The 25,712-nt window shown below is 44.5% G+C and overlaps 1 protein-coding gene across 2 annotated transcripts in view; it reads right to left on the reverse strand.

Moving 5' to 3' along the window:
* The window catches only part of LOC142493950 (guanine nucleotide-binding protein subunit alpha-14), a 203,509-nt gene extending 181,159 nt beyond the window's left edge, over window positions 1–22,350 (reverse strand). Inside the window, exon 1 of one of the 2 annotated variants that reach the window (XM_075598739.1) lies at window positions 21,615–22,350. In XM_075598739.1, the coding sequence (XP_075454854.1) occupies window positions 21,615–21,735 (121 nt within the window). In that variant the 5' untranslated portion in view covers window positions 21,736–22,350. Of the gene's footprint in view, window positions 1–7,156; window positions 7,271–21,614 lie in introns of those variants that run through there. The other variant, XM_075598750.1, reaches the window with a different exon arrangement.
* Window positions 22,351–25,712: the final 3,362 nt, after the last annotated feature.

Here is a 25,712-nt window from a genome sequence, read left to right on the forward strand (position 1 = left end):
GACAAAAACCGGGACAAATGTCACGCATGTGCAGTCGGCGATCGCAGACTGCGCATGCGTGAAGAGCGCTTGCCCCCATGCATGTGAGCATGTGCAATCGGCACTTGACGTCTGCACATGCGCAAAGTCTGTAAGCCGGTCAGTCATGCGCAATCAGAGCTTTTCGGTTGCGCATGCGTAACCAGTAAGTGCCGTTTGCGCATGTGCACGAGTAGCCGGGAAGTGCCAATTGCGCACATGCGGTCGGCAAGTGCTCTGCACGCATGCACAGTCGGCGCTCACTAGGAGGATCCTAAAACCGGGACAGAGACCAAAAAAGACAGGACAGAGCCCGAAAAACTGGGACTGTCCCGGCTAAACCAGGACATCTGGTCACCCTAGTAAGGGAGAGGGGGGGTGTGTGTGTGTGAGAGAGGAGAGCGTGTGTGTGTAGAAGACAGAGGGGGAGAGGGAGCATAAGGGGGAGAGTGTGAGGGATAGAGGGAGTGTAAAGGGGAGCGTGTGAGGGGGGGAGAGAAATGAGAGACGGGTGGGGGGCGAGAGATGGGAAGAGGGGGGATTGTGAAAGATGGGGGGCTAGCGTTGGGGATCATGGCTGAGTTACAATGGTTGCCCACTAAAAATACTAATTTAAACAAAAATTTAAACTAAAAGAGTCAATATTTTAGAGTATTATATACAATATGCCCTAACAAAATGTATTAAATGAACATTAGAGTAGTAACTATAGTGCCTGGATAATATGAAACTCAGAGAAGAATGCAGAAAGGCTTAACCAGAAAAGTATGTCAAGTGATCACAATTCATAACGCCAAAGGCATCATGTTTTAGTACAGAAATACATCACTGCATAATAAGGAGTTGAAATTTAAGGGGGAAAACACCAGTGGCCGACATGTTATCAACATATGTTTTTTTTTTTCCATGCTAAGAGCAACAGTGTAGTATAAACATTGGAATCAAACTTTAATTCACTGCAGTTCTTGGGGAAATAAGGCCCTCCTAATATTAACTGTGTACAAGTACAGGTCTCAGTTATACCCTTATTCATGTTTCTGAAGCAGATGCAGTTATATTAAGCAGGCCCGCGTGTTACTAGGAGTTCTATATCTTCACATGGTAATGCCTGAGCAATACAGCTGCAAAATAAAGCCTTTGAAGCATTGTTAGATCCTAATTCAGACATTTTAACAATGTAATGAGATAGAAGAACATTTATTTCCAGGTCAAGGAAGCAGACAGGACCTCCACTGTGCCCTGAGGTGACAGGATGTGCCACGAACTTCTTTCAGTGTTAAGCTAAGAACTACAAATGTCTACCTACACCTCGTCACGAGTCACCTAAGACAACACTGGCTCTTTAACTGCAGTTATCAGGAAGTTTCAGGGACTTGCATAAACCAGTAGTCGAAATGTGTTGGTGGTAAAGTGTACCTCTCCATGAGGTTATTCCAATATTTGCGCATGAGCGCCAACAGGGCGGGGGGGTGGGGGGGAGCTGACCTGATCCGTAAGAGGAGGAAAGGTGGCGGGTGTAGGTCTTAAATAACCTGCGCCCCGTCCTGACGGTAACTAATTGTTTCTTTTCACACTCTTCCATCCAGGAAAACAGCTGTGTTATGTCTAAGCATATCTCTTACGTTTCCGATACCAGATCCAACGTCACAGCTTTGGCGGAACTGTCAGGCCAGTCAGCTTACGAGTGCCCGCAAAAAAACTGGGGCCCCAATTTATGCGGTTGGGCCCCATAATAAAGTCCACCAAGGAGATTGTGCAGGCCAAAGGCTCCGACTTAAGCGGCCAGGCTGTACCTCTGCCTAAGCCTTAGGAAGCTGGGCTACAACTTAGGCGGTTGGACCCGGGCAGCCAAAAGGGGGGACTGGGTGTGGAGCGTTCCCAGCAGGGTGGTGAGAGACCAGCTGGATATGACATAACGGTTTCCCGCCATACTACTTGCAGGACGCACAGGGTCGTCTATATACAGGGGGACTAGCGGGCTGGCTGACAGTTTTTAGTTGCAAATGTTGTTAAATAAATATAGCTGGGACCTTATTCTTGCTTCCACAAAACTGTGTGGTCTCCGTTTATAGGTGGGGGGAAAATCAAGAGGTAGGCCTTTATACGTAACGCTACTTTTCTATTTACAAACCTAGACCTACTCTATATACAAACTTACTTCTTAAAGTTGCTAAAGAAAATGGGGGCTAATGTTTTTAAAGTATACATCTTCCTAACAATAAGGTTGGCACCAAATGTTTAACACACATTGTACTTCTTAAAGACCAGATTTAACTTTCCAAAACGTTTGGAAAACCCCATCAACACAGTAGCGAAGTAAATGCCTCCAGGTTCACACATCTCTACTCCGCCATCTTTCAGTATGTCAATGGCTCTATACACTAAGCCAGAGGTCCCGAGCCCCAGTCCTCAAGGACCGCTAACAGTGCAGGTTTTATGGATACCCCGGCTAGAGCACAGGTGGTTCAGTTAAAATGATTGGGCCACCTGTGTAATGAGAGGCTATCCTTAATGTATGTATATTTGTGTATATGTATGCGTGTGTGTGTGTGTGTGTGTGTGTGTGTGTGTGTGTGTGTGTGTGTGTGTGTGTGTGTGGTGTGTGTGTGTGTGTGGTGTGTGTGTGTGTACTGTATGTGTACAAGTCTAATAAATTTTTTATTTTTACTAAGGTTTTTTTTTTTAATAAATAATAAATTACACATAAACACACACACACACACACACACACACACACACACACACACACACACACACACACACACACACACACATACATATGTAGCCATGCATGTAAAATGGTCTGCAGTTGTCTCCCCTGCTGGCAGTAAACCTGGTAAGTTACAGGGATGCCAGCAGTAATCATGGAGGTTTGCCCTCACACCCTGGTGATGTGCCCTATGTATGGGTGGGAGTGGCTACATGCTCCGAGTCCACGGTTAGTGACATCAGAGCTGTGACAGTTCCTGAAGTATATAAGGCACAGCACTGCCCAAAGTTAGGTTGCTGAGTTGTTGGAGTGCGTTGGGAAAGAAGGATCCACTAGTGCAGTGGTCCATTTCTCCATCAGACTTAATAAGAGCCACACTGTGTCCAGGGACTTGGCACAGGGGTGATCTCCCTACGGGGAGAGGGGATCCCACTCCATTGGGAGGGCGTACCTGTCAAAGGGACAGCCAAGGAATATGTGCGGCTGAGACGGCTGGCTGTAAGTGGCAGCTTGCCCATACGAGATCAATAAAAATGCCCTGTTCAAAGATACCCCCACTGTGTGAGTGTGAAGTTACTCTCCAGTGGAAGGCACCACCAAGAAGGAGTTCCTCATCAGGACCCTCTCCCTGCGGACGCATAGATCCTGATGAGGTGGAGGCGCTGCACGTGATATAGGTAGGACTCGCACACACTACCTCAGCTGCCTGTCTGGCTTGACACTCCCCGAATACCATCATGCGGGAGACTCAGGAGTCCTGTTGCCTACAGGTGCACCACCAGACACGACCATGTAATGGGGGCTGCTTAGACCACACGGGTCAATATGAGATTGGGTGGGTCAAGCTAGAGGGAATAGCCGTTACACATATACACATAAACACACACAAACACACACAAACACACACAAACACACACAAACACACACAAACACACACAAACACTGTATACTTAAAAACACAGTATACTTACAAAAAGCATGCGGCACGTGCACCCGCACTGCCGCATGCTGTATAACAGGCCTAAGAGTGCAGTAAAACACCTTTCAGCCATTCAATTAAAATATGCAATAAATAAAGTTATTATAGTGTCGTTCTGCTTAGCACTGCACAATGAAAAAACGGCCCAATATCTTTTATGTTGTTTAACACAACACATTCTGTTTATATGAAGTTATACTCTTATTTCTGTTATATGAAGCATGAGTGGTTAAGATGACTCTCTCATAGTAATAAATAGCACAAGCCTGTTTTCATGTAAAGGGCAATGGCTGCTGTAGCTTATGAAGCCCTTTTGAATTGTGATTTCTCTAGGAAACTCACTACAACTCACCGTCTGTCATACGTTGCAAAGCCACAAAGCATGAAGTAGCGATGCCACCTTCGACTACACCAAGTATTGAAATGCATACATTATAGCAGTGGCAGTCAAGCCTACAGTTATTAACAATGGGCGGAGCACCAAAACATTCACTAAAATGGTTTTATCCTTCCGGGTGTACATATGAGATAAACAGCACAGACCTTGCTTGTCTGGTAAGAGGTGCTCTATTACAGCACCCTATGGTAAAGGCAAAGGTGGCACCTCCGTGTCATGTGGAGCAAGCACATGACTAGACTGGCGCCTTGATGCCAGAAACAGAAGTGGAGGGGGCTCTTCTTCTGTTTGGACCGGGCTGGCCGCTTTTCTGTCCCAAGAAAACGAGCAATTTCCCATGTTATAACTGGTACACACTCTAAATGTTAAGTGAGAAGTTGGCATCCTGCAATCCTAAGGCGCTATAGGTCATTTTTATTACACAGTGGCTATTCCACAAGACTTCATACAGCCTATTTCTTAGGCTGCGCTTACAGTGCCGGCAACGACGACGTCGCGTGAAAACAAATGCATTGTCGCCATCGCTTATAGTGGACGGAGCGACAGTGCTACCAAAAATCTGGTAGTCAGTGGTATTTGATTTTTGAAAAGACGGTCTCCACATGTGACAGGCTATAAGTCAATCAGAGAGCTTCTCCACCCGTCTACCTTCCCCCTTGCTGACGTCACTGGCCTTGTAGCCAGCAACGCCTCCCAAACATTAATTATAACTTTCGCAATGGCGACGGCATCGGTCGCGTCGCCGTCTGTATAAGCGCAGCCTTAGGGATAGAATTACATTATACATTTGTATGTGTAAGAGACAGCTGTGTGTGCATTCATATAGTGCAGTATGTACAGACATGGTCTTTAGCACTCATGGGAAGAGAGTTCTCATGTCAGGGTATATACATATAAACAGTGGTCGACAAATCACCAAAAAATCTACTCGCCACCTAGTACCACACGTGTGCTGCTTAGGCCAATAGGAGCTCGCCACAATGTTAAATCCACTCGCCCGGGGCGTGCAAATGTATAGGTTTGTCGAACACTGCATATAAATATACACACATACACATATACACATATACTTTGATTCGTTGTTGCTGGATATGAAGTAAATAAACACGCTGCATCCAATATAATTTCTGTATTAAAACATTCAAATATTTAACACAGGATATTTACGAAGGCAAACTGGCAAGTCACCCGGTGCATTTTTTCTTCTTCTTTTGTTTGATTCAGCACTGTTAGTCTAATAAAATGAGAGTGTTTCCCTAGCCATACACCAGATATAAAGTCAAGCAGGTGGCTGGGAGGAGATAAGCGTGCTGAAATCACCATGAAAAAACAGAAGCGGTACCACAGAGGTTAGGAACACTGCGGAGAAAAATGCATTTGCAAAAATGAAACCCTTCATTTGCCTAAGTGTTTGTGCTTAACAAACCACTTTAATATCACACGTAATTACTGCATAGTGACGATGGAACTGAGGAGGGTTCTTCTCTACAGCCGATGCCACCAGTCAGTGGAAGGAATCTATCTATCCCCTTAAGAGACAGCATTGGATAATGCTTCACTGAGGGGGGGGGGGGGGTTGTTTGCCCCCATCTGGATCAAAATACTGTAAATACAAATATAGGATAAAGTATCTGTCGTCTAAATATAGCATGGCTTGAACTTGACATATTTCTTTTTTCAATCTCATCTACTATGCAACAGTGGATTGTGTGATTCCATCAATGCCTGAAACTGTACATAGCTAAACAATGCATGGCTCTGTGTAAAAAAAAGATATATGTTTTAACCATTAATCTCAGCACCGACAAGAGTAGTTGTTCCAAGGGTTATTAAGTTATTCCTTAAACTGCAATAGTGTGGCACTTATGCATGAAAAATCCCATTGGCTTCAGTGGGAGGTTTCACAGTTTAATGTACAACCCACAAAACTACTCATATTTGCTACATGAGGCCAATACATTTTAATTTGAAAAGACCTACAATACTTTGCAACCCATTTGAATTTGCAGCAAAGTGAATGCAGTAAAGCAGAGGTTGTCAACTCCAGCCCTCCAGACCCCCCAACAGGTCAGGTTTTAAGACTATCCCTGCTTCAGCACAGGTGGTTCTGACAGCCATTGATTGAGCCACCTGTGCTGAAGCAGGGATATCCTGAAAACCTGACCTGTTGGGAACTGGAGTTGAGAACAGCTGCAGTAAAGCATTGAGGCATCTTTTATTGCCATGCTAACAAAAACATTTTTTGAGAAATGTCAAATTTTGGTCCAAAAGTCTAAATCCAACAATCAACCAGCAAATTACACAGAATGATCTACAATAGTGAACATACCAAGTAAGGTAGAAGGCAGAAATAAGGTGAGAATGATACAATGATCTCAAAAGTAGCAGTAATTTGGGATGAACTAAAAACTATTGGCTCTACAAATTTGCAATGTGGGCCATGTTAATGAAACAGGTATATCTGCACAATGTACGTTACATGGACTTATTTCACTGGGAATCAACCGTCAAAAATGTGAGACCTCATAATGCTGTTTTGTGAATGAGGCTAAACTCCTGCAGCGGATATTCAGTAAGTGTTAGCTATATCACCCACATTAACTCAGGGGTGGGCACAAGTGTGAAAATGGAGGAACCGGACAAGATATTTTAGGAGCCAGAGTCTGACACGTAAGGGATGTGTATCTGACACACAGAGCTACAGACGCAGACACATAGTGACATACAATGACAGACAGACACAGTGAGACACACACACACACTCACTCCTCTCCAAGTTACCTGCACTGGAAGAATTAAGTGCATAATAACGTACTGCTATACCTCCCACAACCCCATCCCGCGCCTTACCCCCGCCGTTCACTCGCTCACGCTAGCAAAGCAGAATAGGTTGTGCCATTGTTGGATATGGCAGTGACTGACAGGTCAGTCAGTACTTCATCGCAACACAAGTAACCCGATTTAGGTGAACCAGCTATCACTGGTTAATGAATCACACCTTAAAACAGCAATTTCCTCCCTCCCCCCCCCCAAGATCTATTTTTTTTCTGACCTTTTATGAACCAGAATGTCGTGCTACCCCTTATTGGCCTGGTCACTCAGCCACAAGTTGCAATGCATATCAATGACATATCAGGACATACTTGAAAACGAGAGGTAACTCTCAATGTATTACTTCCTGGTAAAATATTTTATAAATAAATATCATGATGATGTCACAGCTTTCTATTGGCCGTCAGCGTATAGCTGACCCCAGTGGCAATGTTGTTTCACTCAGACAAAGAACTCTTGTGAGAGAATTTCTAGATTAAATATCTCAGGAACTGTGCGTTCCTGTAACTTGCAGTACACTTTCAGCTCTGAGGAACAACCCCTTGTTTCAATAAAGGTCAAAAGCATTATATATAAAAAATAACAAATACAGTAGCAAGCAAAAAAAAAACACCTGAAAGTATGACTGTACAAGGCATAAAAACATATTTTAAAATGATAGTGGTGTAAAATAATACATGTTAGTAACCAAGTTAAAGAAACAACTTGTCTAGCTTGGAGAATACTTGTTGGCTTCAACTGAAATAGCAAACACCAAGCGACTCTGCAAAAGCATGAATTATGGCTGCATGTTAGGTGCAATGAGCAACATATTTCCGCATAGTTATACTTCATTCTTCTATGGCCCATACAATCATGCAATATACGATTCTGAGATGAGGCTCAACAAATACATTTTACAACTGTCCTCTTCTACTGCCATATTATATTGTGTCTTAAATACTTTCTTCCAGTCTGAAAACAGAGATTAAAGCAGCAATCCCACTTCGGATTTTTGTAACTTGATTTCTATACATAATTGGAACTAATGTGCTGAAACGTGCTATTTTCAGTGCTGGCCCCGAAACCCCCTCCCCCCCCAGTTCCCGAGTGAATTACAGTGTTAGTTGCCCGTGCCGGGCTCCCTTCTGGGAAACAAAACAGCCATTCCCATCTCACAGGACCTGCAAACCAATGGGAAGGCGCAACATCATCAGTTGCTCCTTCCCAATGGTTGACAGCAGCCGCCATGTTGGAATCTCCAGAGGGAGGACAGATAACTACCACGGTTACCATCTCGGGAAGTGGGGGGCAGGAGCCCGGTCACTGATAATAGTGAGGTTCAGTACCAGGTGCCGTCATGGTTCCAATTACGTATAACCAAATACAACTGCCACGGGTGTATTGAGGTATGGCTTTATTTATATAGCACTTTACAGCAGTAACACGTGACATAATAATATAACACACAATGGGAAGAAGACATAAAAGTAACATTAAAAAAAAAAAAAAGAGCCCCTTCAAAGAAGAGCTTAAAATCTAAATGGGTGGAAATCCTTCCATTTATTAATACCGTCGGAAAAAGTCCAATATTCATGTAATAAACTTAATTAAAAAATGACTTTAAGTGAAGTATTAATGTTGTTGAATAAGGAGTATTAAGACTTGATATAACCAGTGTCTGTCTTGTATACTATCCACTTGTGTCTAGTTATTTATATATATATAAAAAAAAGAAAAGAAATCTAATTTCTTTTTTTTTTCCAGCACCAGGATTATTAAAACCATATGAAGGCCAAAATCAACAAATGTTCTGCACAGCCAAACAAGCGCACCACAATACTAGAATGGTGACTTATTTAGAAGGATTTCTTTCGAATGACTAGATTGTGTGTGAAATGACCCAAAATATATATCTCCAGTGTGAAAACCTGCTGGGGGATATGCTTTAAAGCAGCAAAACGTGAACAATCATATATGTTTTTTTTTTATTAATCAGTTCTGTAGTATGAGATAATACGGACTGTATTCTTTGTTTTTAACTAATGGCATTTTTAATGATTTTTTTTAATGTACTGATCATCCTTTGGTTCCTCTTTTGAAACAGGCTCTCACGTACCTTTTTGAGCTCTGTCATCCCTTTGGCAACAAAGTATCAAAAACAGATATTTTGCTGAGTTCCAAACAGCAGACCGTCTACTGCTCTGATAGCTGTAACAATAATGTCTTTCAGTTAGTAATATAATGTTACATATCAGCTGCAGCATTTCACAGACTGCAGCGCGCTAATCGCATCCCGGGCGCCTCTAGCCCAAGTGATGTGTGAATTGTGATGGAAGTGATTGGGGAGGCGATGGGGAGGCGTGGCGGATGCGTCACGAGGCTGGTTCGACGTGATTGGCTGAACTGCCCACGTGATGTGGCCATCAGCTTCCTGATACCCCTGGATTCGGAGGGCCAACGCTTCTAAAGGTCAGTTAAATATTGAATGTATGTAAAAAAAATAATAATAATAATTTCTGTACCCATTTAGGGTATCGATAAATACATTATTAGCCAATGCATTTTTTGAGCAAATGCTTGCTTTGTATTGAGAGTTCTTTTTTCAATTTGTGATTATTCTGTGGATGTGTTTTTATGTCATTTTGCTGGCTTGTGTTGTATTTTTTATTTGGATTGATTAGCATTTTTAATTAATGATTTCTTGTGTTGGCTCCTTGCTTTTAAGTGATATGTTGGAAAGTGGATTTAATAATCAATTAATTTGTTGGCTACTGTTTGAAATGAATTAATTGATTAGTTGGTTACTGCTTCTTTTTATTTATTTGGTTGGCTACCGTTTTTAATTATTGAATAGTGTTTTTTAGGTGCTTTGTTTTTGAATTTTGGCCTTCATGCTTTTGGATTAGGGTTACCATTGAGTGATATTGTGGCTAATCATGCCCATATTATATGGGTATGATGTACCACTATACCAATTAATGAGTACAGGGTGGGTATAGTGGGTCCAGGGTGGGTGGTTAGGCTCCAGGGTGGGTAGCGGTGGACAAGGGTTTACCCCTTAATTACTATAGTGGTTATTAACCACTACGGTGATTAAGAGCTTAGGGGCCATTGGATTGTTTTTTTTTAATGTATGGTTGCTGGCATCGGAGAACATGGCTCTGCAGTATGTTGACGAGGATGCCCTTCATGATGGCAGGGGTAAGTAGAACGGTTTTATTTAATTTATTTATGCTGCTTGGCTAGTGTTGATTTAATAATGGGCAAAAGAGCTATTATCCATATATGAATAATAGTTATTTTGCACATTATGGTACTGTATGAGTTTGGTGGGGGGAGGTGTATTTATTGCAATGTATGCCATATTTATTTATTTTACAGGGTTTGTACTGCAGGCAAGCGGGAACCACTGTATGGCCCACAGACACCTGCAGGGATCACCCATGGACCATCAGACACCCACGGGGACCACCAGACACCCACTGGGACCACCCAGGGACACCCGCCGGCCTATGTTATCAATCCTGTGTGAAATTAAATAAAAATGGTTTTATGTTGGGGTACAGGGGGTGGGTTATGTTTTGGCGCTTAATACATATTGCAATGTTTATTGGGGGCATAGGGGGGTGAGTGAAAGGTCAAATATCCCCTTCACTCATGACCTCTTCCCCCAATAAAGCTGCTGTTGCCAGTTAACCCTTTCATTGCCTTAGCGGTTAGCCGCTAAGGTAATGAAGTTGCCTGTAAATACCTTTTTATTGCATGGGATTGATGCCGGGGGTCTCCGGTGCTGATATTAATGGATATCCGCTCCGGAGACTTCCGGCATCAATCCGATGCAGGAAAAATGCATTTTTTTTTCTAAATGCTGTATCGCTGCTTATCGGCAGCTTCTCACCACCTTCCTGCTAACTTTTCCTGTCGAGACAATTTGGAGAGGAAATCGCAATTCTAGAGCGGCGATCAGTCTCGATAAGCTAATCGGGGCTTCTAGAATAGTGTTTCGCCATTTTTTTTTTCCTGCAAAAAAAATTGCCGAAAAGCTCTCTTATCGCCGACTTATCGGGGCTTACTAAATAGCAGTAGGCTTTTTTTGGCGATAAGCGGCTTAGCGCTGCTTACTGCATGAGGCCCAAAATGTTGTATCTTTTTAAAACGCGCTCCGTTGTGTGCGCACTAGGGGTGGCATTCAGCAATTTGTGGTTGTCGCCACCGCGTGGCGTATAATCGCAGCCTTAGAAGGCGGCCATTTAGTTTGGCACACAACCAGGATTTTTACAGGAGCACCAAACGATTGCCAGTTTAGGCAAGAATGTAGAATTATACATTGTCATACGCTTTACATATACAAATAAGGGAAAAAGGGGGTGGGGGGGGTAGCATTGCTGCTTTAAGGCCAGTTTGTAGCAAAACTGACACATATAGACATTTTCATCTCCTGTCTCTGAGTCAATTTATCAATGTACTTTGCTGTGATGTTTCATTTACATGCATCCAGAACACATTTTAAATCTCAAACTGCATCTACAGTATGCTGCACCATTGGTTTCCTTTTCTTAGCTCTAAGGCCTCGAGCATGGTCAGCGCCGTGCTGAGGCGCGCTGGTGCTTACCAGTGAGCCCCTGCAGCCGCAATGAGAGCGGCTTTAGTAGGGGCTCGCCTACGCAAGCGTGCTGAAGCATAGGTCTTATCCAAATTTTAGATTTCGCGCTTATGGGAGCGCAGGGCCGGTCACGTGAGCGGTTCGCCCAATGAGGGCGAACCAGCTCCGTGACGTCACTGGCCCGCCCCCCGACACGCCCACGGACGGCGCGCTAACCAAGGCCAGGGACAGCACCCGCTTTCCCTCAGCGCGCCTCCGTACGGCTGCTGCAACCCTGGACGCAGCCTAAGAATCTGTCAGTTCTGAGGTGTCCAGCCTTCCTTGATAACAATCTGACCATGTAAGAAAGTTTAAGAAGAAGTTTTTTTTACATACAGTAAGAAGAGAGCGAGAGAAGAGAGAGAGAAGAGGAGAGAGAGAAATAAACATGGAACATTGCACCAAAACACATTTATTCTCATTGATTCATGGCTCCCACAGTTCTATTGTTCCTCAACATCAGAGTCAGACTGACCTTCAGCTCAATACACTACTCGACCCCCCCCCCCCCCCCCAGCATAGAAATGCTACATTCAACATGTGGAAAGATTCTTGTTCTTTGAGCAATACATAGTTGTTGCTTTGATGTATCCTGTGTACATGCCATGAACAGGTTAAAGTACTTAAAGCAGCATTAACTTTAAAATACCTGTACAATATGGCTTTTTTTTAAATACATCAGTTGTGTAGTATTAGATAATACTTACTGCCTCTCCCGCTCTCCAACGCCCCCCCCCCCCCCCTTTCTTTTAGGCCCTTTTTAATGCTATAGCAACCATTGAGGAAGCCTCAGAGCTTCCTCTTTTGAAATAGGCGGCCATATCGTGTGCCCTGGGAAGCAGGATCCTTGCTGATCGATCACGGGACGACAAATCAATCAGCAGCCTAGATAATAACATTGTCTTAAAGATAAGGAACTGCTGCACTTATCCAAACAAAAAAAATATGTCAGGAGACTTACTGCCTCTCCCGCTCTCCAACGCCCCCCCCCCCCTTTCTTTTAGGCCCTTTTTAATGCTATAGCAACCATTGAGGAAGCCTCAGAGCTTCCTCTTTTGAAATAGGCGGCCATATCGTGTGCCCTGGGAAGCAGGATCCTTGCTGATCGATCACGGGACGACAAATCAATCAGCAGCCTAGATAATAACATTGTCTTAAAGATAAGGAACTGCTGCACTTATCCAAACAAAAAAAATATGTCAGGAGACGACGCACTAAAGGTGCCGTCCCAGTTAGAGCCAAAGTGAAGTAATGATGTTGATAGTGTTTATACCACGTGAGAAACCCAAGGGATAATGTTGCTTACTTTATTTCTCTCTGCCACAATGATAATGTTATTAGATGTATTTACACCCAGCATTCAGACAGGGGTGGCCTTAGGCTATGCAGGGGCCCAAGGTGGCATGCTGGCAGAGGGGCCTCCCCTGTAAAAAAAAAAAGTGTTACGGGGGCATGTGACGTCACGTTGCTATATGACATGGCGGCGTAATGTCACGTTGGTCGCCATGGCAACACCACGGTACAGGAGGTGCCCTGCTCCGGAAAAGGTAAGACCCCACTCACGAAGAAACACACACACACCTACCTCTCTCTGTGAGCAGTCCTGCTGGTCTGGGGGCCCCCCGCTGCCGGATCGAGTCCCATGCTCCCTTCTCCAGCTCCCCGCTCTTATTGGGTGGAATGCCCCCGAAGGCGCCGGACCCAAGGCAGCCACATTGTTCCCCTTGCCCTTAGGCCGGCCCAGATAGAGGTTTAGTATTTTGGAAAGAGATCTGGATAAAACTTGTCAGTTTTTGTATTGGTTCCAAGTTTGCTTTTTTTCTTTAAGTTTCATCAAATAGTTTTGTAGGTTCACAAAGTTGTGAAACAAAAAAGTGCCAAAAATGAGACTATTTAAAACCACAGATTGCAACAACCACAAAAAAAGGTCTTGATCCACATCGTGAAGAGTTCTTCATGGAATTAACATACATACATTCCATTATACAAAGGATAGTAGCACAATACAGAGATTATTGTTCCAAACATAAAACTAATTAGGAGAAATGAGTCTTTATCATAAAGAACTGGCAGATCTACAGAGACAAAAATAGTAAATGAAAGGGCGTTACGTTTATATTTCATGACCAAAGGAATGTAAATGCATGTGGAGAGCACAGTTGTGCTATGTTTCTCAAGCGAATTAATTAAATATAAATAATCATGTTAGCCCAGTTTGGCTAGTGCAGAATAAATGAGTCCCTCAGTATTAGGTAATACCTTTCATATTAGGACTAACAATAGATATAATAGGACAAGCTTTCGAGAGTTCTCCTCTCTTCTTCAGGTCAGCAATATTGATTTACAGGAGGTTCCATACATGCAAGCAAGGGACGTGAATAAGGACAGAGAAAGAGCTTGGTGCATCCCATGGTGACATACTGTGCTTTCCTCAGTTGGGCTTTCTGGCCTAAACCTGCAAAGCCATTAAATATATCTTAAATTACAAAGGGGCCTTTAAACATAGGAATCGCACATCTCTGTCGGTATTTGGCCACAGAGTGACCCTCCGCCGCAACCTCTCCACTGCTGGACATCCTTCCGTCAGCTGCTTCCCCAAGGTAAGTTCGTTTAAAGGTTAAAATTAGTGGTAAGGGTAGAGGGTTTTAGGGTAGGGGTTAGTTTTTAGGTTAGGGGTTTTAGGCTAAAGCTGCGCTTATATAGTGCCCGCGACGGTGACGCGAGGTCGCTCGAAAACAAAACAATTAACTCCATCGCCAGCGCTTATAGTAAGTGCAACGGAGTGATGTCGCGTCTGGAAAATTGGAACCCAGGTCTATTTGATTTTTTAGAGACAGTCGCCACATGTGACTGTCTCTAAACCAATCAAATTGCGCGGCCCGCCCCTTTTAGTGACGTCACTGGCGACAGTCGCTAAAAAACAAATTATAACTTTCGCTGGTGGCGACGGCTGACGGGTGACGTCATCGGTCGCCGTCGCCAGCACTATAAGCACGGCCTAAGGGGTTACGTTTTTTAGGGTAGCAGGTAAGGGGTTTTAGGGTGTGCGGTTAACGTTTTTAGGGGGAGTAGCGTAAGTATCGATGGTTAAGATTAATGTTTTTTTTTAGGTTAGGGACTTACCTTGGCGGCGAAGTGGCCGGCGGAGAGATGTCCCTGCGGTGAGGCGAGTAGCGGCTAAACGCCAGCAGAGATTTGGTCGCAGCAAAATGACCGCGACCAAAATATCCTAGCCCGATTAAACATTCCTTTTTAAACAGTAATGGTGTTCATAGAAAATGGTGGTGCGAGTATGAGAAGGGGAAATAATTAAAAAAAAGTAAAGGCAATTTGTACGACTATGGTTTATTCTTTTGATCAGCTACATAGGGAAGCACTGTAACTGGAGTGCAGAACAACACGAGAATCTCTTTACAACTAAAAGTGCTACTGTGTTAAAATAAATGTCCTTTCCGCTGGGAACGTTTTTCCAACGTGACAGAAATATAAAATCAGAGTATATAAGTGTAAAAGGATACACAGCCGCATTCATTTTAATAACCGTTTATTTTTTTGCATGCAACATCGGATGTATTTACACAGGAGACCAAATCTGACACATATTGGGGTTTGCTAAATGTAACTTGCAACAATAAAAAGATACTCGCACTTCTTTTTCAATCTCAGGTTCTGTGACCATGGCAGACCGGTGCAAGGAATGCAAAGAACGGCTTCATTACTAAAATATGAAAACCTCAAAACAAGTGGACCCTTTAACTTCTCCTAAATAGCTTTGCCGCCTTCCACTTCTGTTTTTTGTGCATCATGTATGTATACTTGTATTTATATAGCGCCAACGCTGTACGCAGCACTTCACAAAATTACAATGCAAGGTAAACCAATTGCAAACAATGGGGGTTAAATATAACATAGTGGCACAGGGAGACACCGCCCCAAAGAGCTTACAATCTAAGTGACGCTATTACATTAGTACATGTACATACGTGGGACAGGTATGACGCTAGTGAGAATTTCCATTATTAAATTAAGGCAGATTTTAAATTTTTTTTACAGAGCTTTCACACGTTCTCATACAAGGGATTATGAGAATGGCCGTCCAAAATGAGCACATTAAATTGATGGGCTTTAATTTGTTCCCTCACTGTGGAAATCTTGTCTTTGAGTTATTCTCTTGAGCAGCGGTGCGCAACGTTTCCCCCCTGCACCCCTCTGCCTGGTATCCTCCCCTGCTCGTGCCGCCCCGCCCCCCCCAAATGACGCCAGGTTACCATGGCGACACGTCGCCGAAGACAAGTAGGCGAAGTTCCAGAGGCCTCACGCGGCCCGACGGCATTTAATTTAAATGTATTGGGGGAGAGCGCAGGACCTCTGTAACCACTGCGCTCCCGCTGGAAAATCTTGCGCGCCCCCCCCACGCGCCCCCCAGTTTGTGCACCCCGCCCTGTTCTGGAGCCCCCCCAGTTTGTGCACCCCTCCCTGCTCTGGAGCCCCCCCCCCCAGTTTGTGCACCCCTCCCTGCTCTGGAGCCCCCCCAGTTTGTGCACCCTTCCCTGCTCTGGAGCATGTTAGTTCAACTGGTGGTCCACAAGTTCCCCTTTTATCCAGCAATTACATTCAGTAAGCAACTGTACAACACACAGCGTATACTAAAACTGGGATGTCAAGGAGTTGAAAACAGATGAAGAAAAAGCACATGAAAGGTGGAACAGGAAGGGGATTTAATTAAATATTTTTTTGTTTTTGTGTACCAACATCGCAGCTTGCACATAAATCAACGTCCTGGTGACACTGGTGCTACAGGTTGGCCCTGCAACTCGTGGAAGTTGGACAGTTGTGCTCCACGGCAGGGGGGCGCAAACCTTTCAGCCTGCGCCCCCCTGCATGCTCTCCCTCCCTGCTCGGCTCCAGCGTCAAATGACGCAGCGGGGTCATGTGACATCATTTGATGCCGGATTGCCATGGAGACGCGTCGCTGGAAGCCAAGGTAAGGGAATTTACAGAGGCCTGCGCGGTCCCCTGACATTTAATTGAAATGCCCTCAAGGAAGCACGGGGCCCTGTAACCTCTGCGTCCCCCCCCCCCCCCCAGAAAATTGCACGCCCCCCCTAATTTGCACACCCCTCCTCTACGGTGCATGCTTGTATTACATTCAGGGCCGGCAACAGATGGGAAGAGCTGGGACAACTGCCCCAGGCGCAACTGCCATATCCTGGACAGGATCAATTCAGCTTTTCTTTTCGCTCTTATATTCTCCCTCAGTTCTACAGGAACCCTGAGGGAGATTGCTGAGCAAATGTTTGCACCACCCACCGCCTTCTCAATTACAAGCCAAGAGGGCACCTTCAATGGGAGGGCTGGGCAATGCTACCGTGTGTGTTTGTACGGCACAACAACCCTTTCAGAAGTGTCCGGATTTCCCAGCAAGCGTGGGTCTTCTTTGCATCTTTTGAGCTAATAAAAAATGTCATACTTTGACTTTAGCCCCATATCTGTGGCACAGAAAACATAGGCACATGCCTAAGGCCCACTGTGGCAGGAGTGGAGGGGCTAAAATGCATTAGTTAGGCAGGAAGAGTCTGTAAGTCACTATATGTGCTCGTCGTCGCGTGTCTCTCTGTTTGCCCCCTTGGAAAGAGCATTGTGTATTACTGGGGAATCGTCTAGGACCAAGTATAATTTTAATCTGGCTCTGGGTAGGTTTAATGCGAGAGTGGCAAGAACTTGCTTGAGCATGTTTGTCAGAGGGAACAGTTTGTGTATTTGATAGAATCAGCCTGATTCCCAGGTCACATATATATACATATAAACATATACACACACACACACACACACACATATATATACTGTATATATAATCAGGGCTGACCAACTGGCAACCCACAATTCAGCCCCTAAAGGAATTTCATTGGCCGCATTTAATGGCATTAGACAGGATTAATTGCAGACCCCAGTGAGGCAAAGAGGCTGCTGGGATATCAGTGGTGACAATTCACATTAAACAGAGGAAGAGAAAATGAAGGAAGGAACAGGTGAAAAACAACAGGAGACAGGTCACAAGAAGAGTGAAGTAATATTACTACTCACTAGGTTTGAATGCCAATACCACATCCATCATGGCCATAATCGCCACTAAATGGGAGGTTACCATATCCAAGGTTTGCATCACCATTAGGATTATTATCTCGTAATGCAGTAGGCTTTTGGTACTTCATGTGGCTTCTGCAAACTTGCCTGACTCTCTCAATGCTGATTTTATCTAGAACATACTGTATACTGAGGGATTATTATATGGTACTCCATATAAAGTATAAACTCTGTTCATTTAATGTAACCTTGTATTGTTATCATAACTGTGCCCAGGACATACTTGAAAACGAGAGGTAACTCAACGTACTACTGCCTTGTAAAACATTTTTTCTAAATAAATAAAAGAAATTTGCACGTTAAGAGAAAGGAAGAAGAGGGGCATATTCAGGATTTTCAAATGGTGTCTGGTTTGTTTCTCAAAGGGAAACCAGTTAATGTAACCCAGAAAGAATTTAACAAAATATGCATAAGGTGTATACTTTAAAAAGTCCTCCATCCCCCAATTATACAAACAGCACATGAACAGAAAAATGCAAAAACAAGTTGGCAGTGGAAGCAGCGACCAATAGCAAGCAGCTGTGTTTCTGCTAAGTACTGAAGCCAAGAGAAACAAGGTGTTCTTCCATTGGAATTTACCAAAATCTAAATAAACTTGTGTTTAAGTGAAAGAGAAATATGATCTTAGAAATGCAATCTTGAATAAAAATATAGGTACTTAAAACCCTTTTGCTGTCCGGAGGTACAATATACCACAGTCTCCGCTGCTGTAGGACTTAACAACAAATCATGTCAAATAACATTTTTGGATCTTGGATTTTTCTAAGTAGTATCTCAGAACTATTTGTATTGTTTTAGAACAGTGGTGGTAGGCAACATGATTTACCTCAAAAGGGCTGCCTGTGACCCACAAATACATACACTGGCGACACACTTTATTCGAGCTCGGCTAGTCCCACGAATTCGGGTATACCCGGGTGTATTGAGGTTTGTGACTGTTTTCTGCCCGAGTGCATTGAGTTATTTTCCGGCAGGGATCGAAGCATTTTATTCCCGTTGGCTACAATACTGCACAGTACATATATATATACTGCATTACAATTCATGAATTTATGCCATCTGGTAGACACGCGAAGCATTGCAGCCTATTAAATCCTAATCATTATCATTTAACAGATCAGCCGCCCATCAGCCAGGCATGAACCCAGGCTGGGAAGGCAAATGCAACGGGGCTTGTCAGAGGTGAGGAGCGGCGCATTCCAGGTATCTGCCAGGTACATACTGGGTATTTGCTCGAATAAAGTGTGTCGGTGCAGTATGGTATACAGGTAGAAGGGACACTGCAGCCATGGGTATGAGCTTCTCCCCTCAAGTTAGCTTCTTAATGCTGATGCTCTGGTGAACACTGTCCCATTTCTCTCCTTACAATGGGAATTATTGATTAGCACAGTCAGTAGGCAGCACAGGGAGTGGGAAGGAACTACAATCCATAGCAGCAATATCTCCACTCCCTCTGCACTGGGGAAAGGGAGAGAGCAAACTGCTGGGGTGGTAAGCGTTGAGTTCCACGGGTGAAGCCCCCAAGGGCTACATGCATCCCCTGGGCCGCCTGTTGCCCACCAATGCTTTAGAACCAGAGAGGCAGGAGGTGTTTTGCAGGCCCCACTGCCAGTGGTGTGTGACTATGATAAATAATGGCAAGAAAACCCATATGAACAGGATACACACACACACACACTAAAGTATAAGTCCAAAGATATACAGGAGGCAAGTACTCCATGCATTCCTCCACCTGCCCCCCCATATCCTAAATGCAGAGGGAGCTGTGCCTCAAGTTACTTTGTCAGTGTGACTAAATGCACATTTATATGCTACCTCTGTTGCCGTTTCCAATGTAAGAAGTTTGGTAATGAAGTTTCTTACATTTGACCTGTTTGTCCTCGGATGTCCGCCAACTCAGATTTCTCTGAGACTACAGACAAAGCAGGGAAAAGGGAACATGTCACAGAACACTAAGGGCCTCATGCAGAGAGCAGCGAATTTTAAAAATGGCGAATTTCATAAAAAGGAGCTTTTTTGGAGAGTTTTAATCTCCATATGCAGAAAAGTGCGAATTCTGCTATGTTTAACATGGATGCGTCTGGCGAGTTTAAATTGGCGAGATGCGCGCTTCGGAAACATGTAAAAACAAATTCGCGCCTTTTTTTTCCCCTTTGCAATGGCCGCGAGCGCCAGGTTTTTTTGGCGAGGCAAAACGGAGACAATCGCGCCATTTTATTGGCGCGAACAGCCGCTAGATGCCGTTCGCGCCTCTCTGCATACGGATATATTTTAAACTGGCGAGATTGCGGTTCTCGCCAGCCGCGAGGCGAGTTTTACAAATAGAAATGAAAAATTGGCGCGATTTTCGGAAATCTCCATTTTCTGCTGTTTTCTGCGCGATTATCTCCAAAAAATGGCGAATTTCGAAAATTCGCTGCTCTCTGCATAGGCCCCTAAATGCGATACACCCATTATAATATGTCATACCTGTATATAACCCCTCCCTGGTTCATGCTAGAGTTTAGTGTTAGCTGTGCCCAAATCACAAGCAGGCAAGGAAAAACAGGGACAGGTTCAAAATGCCTCGCTTAGGCCGCGCGTATAGTGTCCGCGACGGCGCAGACCGCCGCCCAAAAACAAATACATTGCCCCCGCCGCATGCGCTTATAGTAAGCGCGATGGCGGCAATGCGACGTCGCGTCGCGGACTTTGGAAGCTGGGAATATTCGATTTTTCAAGGGCTGTCGCCTCATGTGACAACCCCTGAACCAATCAAATGCCCGGAAGCCCGCGCCGCCGCCACCGCAAAGCGAAATATAACTTTTGATAGCGGCGACGGGTGACGTCACCAGTCGCGGGCACTATACGCGCGGCCTTAGCGTCAATTTTAGAGCTAGGGTGGAATTGTTGCAGAAGCCCTCCAAAAGCAAGGCTAGGAACCAAGTAGACATTGGGGTAGCACGCTGGCCTTTGCAGTTGGAGACCAAGGTTCAGGACTCCATGCTTATGTCTAGTGACAGATCACTATCTCCCTGTGACTCTAGTAGTAAAAACAGGATTGTATGTATATCTTTATTTATATAGAGCCATTCATGTACATATAGCGCTTCACAGCAGTAATACACGTGATAATCATATAAATAACAAATAATACAAATAACACATAATGGGAAGAAGTGCTTCAGACATAGAAGTGACATTCAGGAAAAGGAATCCCTGCCCCGAAGAGCTTGCAATCCAATTGTAAATGCTATATATATATATATATATCTATATATATATATATATATATATATATATATATAGATATATATATATATATATATATACTGAAAAGGGTAGTTTCTGTTTCATTACATTGTAGCCCCTTTTGCTTTCCATCACATCTCGCACATAGGGGCCTATGCAGAGAGCAGCGAATTTTAAAAATGGCGAATTTCATAAAAAGGAGCTTTTTTGGAGAGTTTTAATCTCCATATGCAGAAAAGTGCGAATTCTGCTATGTTTAACATGGATGCGTCTGGCGAGTTTAAATTGGCGAGATGCGCGCTTCGGAAACATGTAAAAACAAATTCGCGCCTTTTTTTTCCCCTTTGCAATGGCCGCGAGCGCCAGTTTTTTTTGGCGAGGCAAAACGGAGACAATCGCGCCATTTTATTGGCGCGAACAGCCGCTAGATGCCGTTCGCGCCTCTCTGCATACGGATATATTTTAAACTGGCGAGATTGCGGTTCTCGCCAGCCGCGAGGCGAGTTTTACAAATAGAAATGAAAAATTGGCGCGATTTTCGGAAATCTCCATTTTCTGCTGTTTTCTGCGCGATTATCTCCAAAAAATGGCGAATTTCGAAAATTCGCTGCTCTCTGCATAGGCCCCATAATGTCTTCCCAAGAGGTAATTCATTACAGATAATTAAGTCACCACTTACCCAGAAGCAGCAACTTCAGTTCCCTCCGAGCATCCCTCTTATCCCTACGGAGCTGTCTTTCGATTTCTGCATTTATCCGTTGTGATTCCTTCTCTTCTGCAGACAGGCAACAACCCGCCATGATAAATCAGAATAAAATATTTAAATTTAAATAAAAAAAATGTAAAAAAAAAGCTATATTTGTTGGGGGGGGGGGAATAATTTAAAAAAAGAAGTGTAGCAACAGCTCCGAATTATCTTTAGCGTTGTTTGGAATAAATAGGTGAAGGGCAGCAGGGTCCCTGGCCCTCTCTCTCTTTAATAATCGACACAGAAGAACCTCCTGGACTGCTCACAACTTCAGCAGCAGCAGCAGCTCTGCCTTCCCAGCAAAGTTCAAGCCAGATCTCCAAATAGGAGGAGAAATAATGTGCTAAACAAAGCCAAAGAATCAATCGCCCTTGTTTCTTCCTTCCCTTGCCCTGAGGAACTTTGCAGTCTTCTCAGTCTCGGTGCAGATCCCCAGCAGACCCAAGTCCTGAAGGCATCTGTGTGTCTGTGTGTGTGGTGGAACTGATTGGACCTGCAAGGCTGCTGAGGCTGACCCCAGCAGTGATCAGTGTGCGGGGAGGGGGGGACTTACAAGGAGGTCCTCCTTTCCAGGAAGCAGATGGACAGGAGCCCACAGACAGAGAGAGAGAGATGAGGGAGGGAGAGAGAGCGAGCTGGAGGTGGGGTAGTCACTCAACCCAGATCCAGTGAAAGGTTTATTTATTTTTTTCCTGGAGTGAGAAGGGTGGAGGAGGAGGAGGAGGAGACAGGGCGGGCAGTCAGTCCTTTTCACAGCCACCCTTCTCAAACATTAGGGATGGGCTGCCTCAGCAAACCGTGCCTCTGCCAGGGTGCCTGCTAAAGCTGGCTCTCCGTTACCAAGACTTCTTTTGTAATTGTGTTATAAACCCATCCACGCTATGTCAAGTTGCAGGGGATAGGAGGAGTGCGCAGAAGTCAATGCTTGGTGTGTGTGATGCACTGAATTCCAATGCTCTTTGCATTTGAAAACCATAACTATTTTAAGTGGTTTTATAAATAAAATAGCATAGGATTTATATATCTTGAGACAGGTCTTATAATAAGAAATAAACCCCCCCCCCTTTTTTTTTTTTTTGCTTAGTGAAGCCCATGAAAAATTATGCCAAATTGCTGAAAGGCTCAACCAGGACAGGTTTACGTGAGCCATCAATATATTGGTGATAGAGTATAAAACTGATTTTAACACGCCTGTAATGCCTGTGGCCTTGTCCAGAGTGGCGCTGAGCGGGTGGGCGTGCTCACGCTGGCTGTGATGAAACACATTGCGGCAATGTGTGTGGCCAGCGTGAGCAAGCGCCGAGCTTAGCGCGGCGCTTAGCTGCTTGCCAAGCAAGCAAATTTGAATCTGCCGCTCGTGCGTCATGTGAGGGTGAACCAGCTCCGTTACGTCTTAGCTTCGCCCCTCCCCCTCCCGTGCGCACCTAGCCGGTCACAAATCCCGGCCTAGCAGGGCACAGCACACGAGTGCGCCAGCTCCATGCCTGCCCGCAGCCTTAGGCTGAGGCCATACAGCCTTCGCCCGCGCGGAGGTGTGCGAAGGCTGTGACGTCACCTGCGTGAAGCGGGTGCATTTTCTGTCCATGGTAGACACGCCATGGGGGGCGTGCCTAGGGGCGTCACGGAGCTGGTTCGCCCTCGTTGAGCGAAACGCCTGTCGCGCCGAGAAATCAGTTTCAATTTCTGATGCATCGCGCACCCCCTCCTGCTGCTGCCCCCGCGGTCTATGGGCGCGATCAATGCTTTTAGGCAATGTGATCGCGGATTGTGGCAGCATGGACCTGCTCTTACTACAAACCTATGCCAACCAGGACTTTCCCTAGTACGCTGGGAAATTTGGGAGCTTTAATACAACCGTAACCTTTTAAAAATGGCATTTAAAATCTTTTTTTTAAAACAGCAATTCCGCCGGGGAACTTTTTTTTATTCTCACCGTGATTGTTTGGCCGCCAAACAAAAATACAAATATGCTGGTGGACTACAAACTTGGCCATTGGATGTTCGACTTTTCTATTGGCCGCTGGAGCTTTCGCTGACTGCGGCGGCCATATTGTTTCCCCAATGAGCCTGGTGGATCCACACTTAGCTCGCAGATCCGGAACATCCGTTTCAGGCAAGATTCTAATACAAAATGTGTCAATTGCCCATTTCTTAAAAGGGATGGGCACTCCTGAAATTAATATAAAAGCAAAAAGAAACAAAGTCCCCTTATTTTTGCTTTATATTAGTGTCTAATTTTCCCTTTTTTCCCCCAGCTATCCTATTTGTCATTTGACACCACATTTTTTATTAGGCTAATTGGATTTTTCGTTCTTTAAAAAAAAGTTATAGAGCTCTCCTGAAATGACGCACGGACAATACCACTTCATATTTAACAACACTTCAATGTATGACTTCAGGGGTTAACGCCATCAGTGCCAGAGGTATCAACAAGGATGTTGTTTTGTGTTGCCAGCCTTAATTACAATGAAAGGATTGACTGCAATTATCTGCAGAGTTTATCCATGTAGTGGTTAATTCCCCCCAACCGCACAGTCCCTGAGCCATTGGACAAGTGGAATTTGACTTGGTTGAATATAACTTTTAACGTGTGTCCTCTTTTTTTTAGCATAGCTGTAGAAACAGGTTCATTAAGTATTGTACCTGTTCTTTATTTATTTTCTTGCACCAGTGGGTTCATTTTGAATTATTTAGCAGATAATCTAGGGCAGGGGCACTCAACTTCAGTCCTCAAGCCCCCCCCCCCCCCCCCCAACAGGTCAGGTTTTCAGGACAGGTGGCTCAATCAGTCCCTGCTTCAGCATAGGTGGCTCAATCAGTCCCTTCTTCAGCATAGGTGGCTCAATCAGAGGCTCAGTCTTCGAGTAAACGTGTGATAGAGCCACCTGTGCTGAAGCTGGTATATCCTGAAAACCTGACCTGTTGGGTGGGGTGGGGGACTAGAGGTCAGCACCAATGCTCAACGGCACTACTAGAGTTAATCACCACTAAACCTTTTTTTTATTTTTTACCTTTTAGTCGTAACTGGCACAAACCAGGGTAATGATCAGCACTTATTTGGATGAAGAGAGGGGTAATCCAGACACACGGTCTTCTCTTTTAGAAATGTATTCCGCAATGAAACAACCACCGTTTCGACAGCCACGCAGTCTTTGTCAAGGTGAGGGCTGACAAACATATCAAAAACACACAAACACATACCCCCTTGCTCAACCCATCTTGAGTCACTTCAACTGTCCATCGGCGTGAAAACGGATTCCCCCGTGACGTCACGGCCGCGACGGAAGTCCACGCATGCGCACCACAAAGCTTACATCAGTGTGAGCCCGGCGCCATCGTGCGGCACAGCGTCATGAAAGCCGCGCATCACGATAGATCCGGAACTGCCTCCCCCCAGTTGGCATAGCAATCAGACACCGAACACAGCGCTAGTGATAGCAACTGAATGCTGTATACGGGGATAGCGCTAGCAACCGGGTGACAGTGACACAATCATGGCAGAGCCCCTTGGTGATAAAGAACAAACTAGAGAACCTACTCCCAGCACATAAAGTAACACAATATATTCCCATAAATTAAGGGCAAAAAAACCATAAGAGCATAAATTACTCTATAACATCTACGACTAAATAGTGTATATACAATGGGAAAACAGTGAAAAATAAGTGGACATAATACTATCAATAAAACCCATAAGACAATATGTACTACAAAGACTAACAAACATATAACACACACAACAGAAGTGTCACTGAGACTGAGCTTATAATAAACCATCTCCAATAATAAATCTTCCAGCATGCATATCGGTAGATCAGTATAAACCGAAGCTGACAGAGGTAAAACGCGCAGGTCCATCACTGCTGCAACACGATCAACGCCTGCCGAGGAAACATTTAACGCTCAATTGCTCATTGAGTCCCCCTCCAATACTTGTCCGTAAATGAAATATCAAATACGCTTCCCTCCTTAAGATTAGAAATCTGATGAGACGTGTGCCAGATAGCTGCTTCCCAGCACTTATTTGGA

This window comes from Ascaphus truei, chromosome 1, assembly GCF_040206685.1.
Source record: "Ascaphus truei isolate aAscTru1 chromosome 1, aAscTru1.hap1, whole genome shotgun sequence".
Classification (NCBI taxonomy): domain Eukaryota; kingdom Metazoa; phylum Chordata; class Amphibia; order Anura; family Ascaphidae; genus Ascaphus; species Ascaphus truei.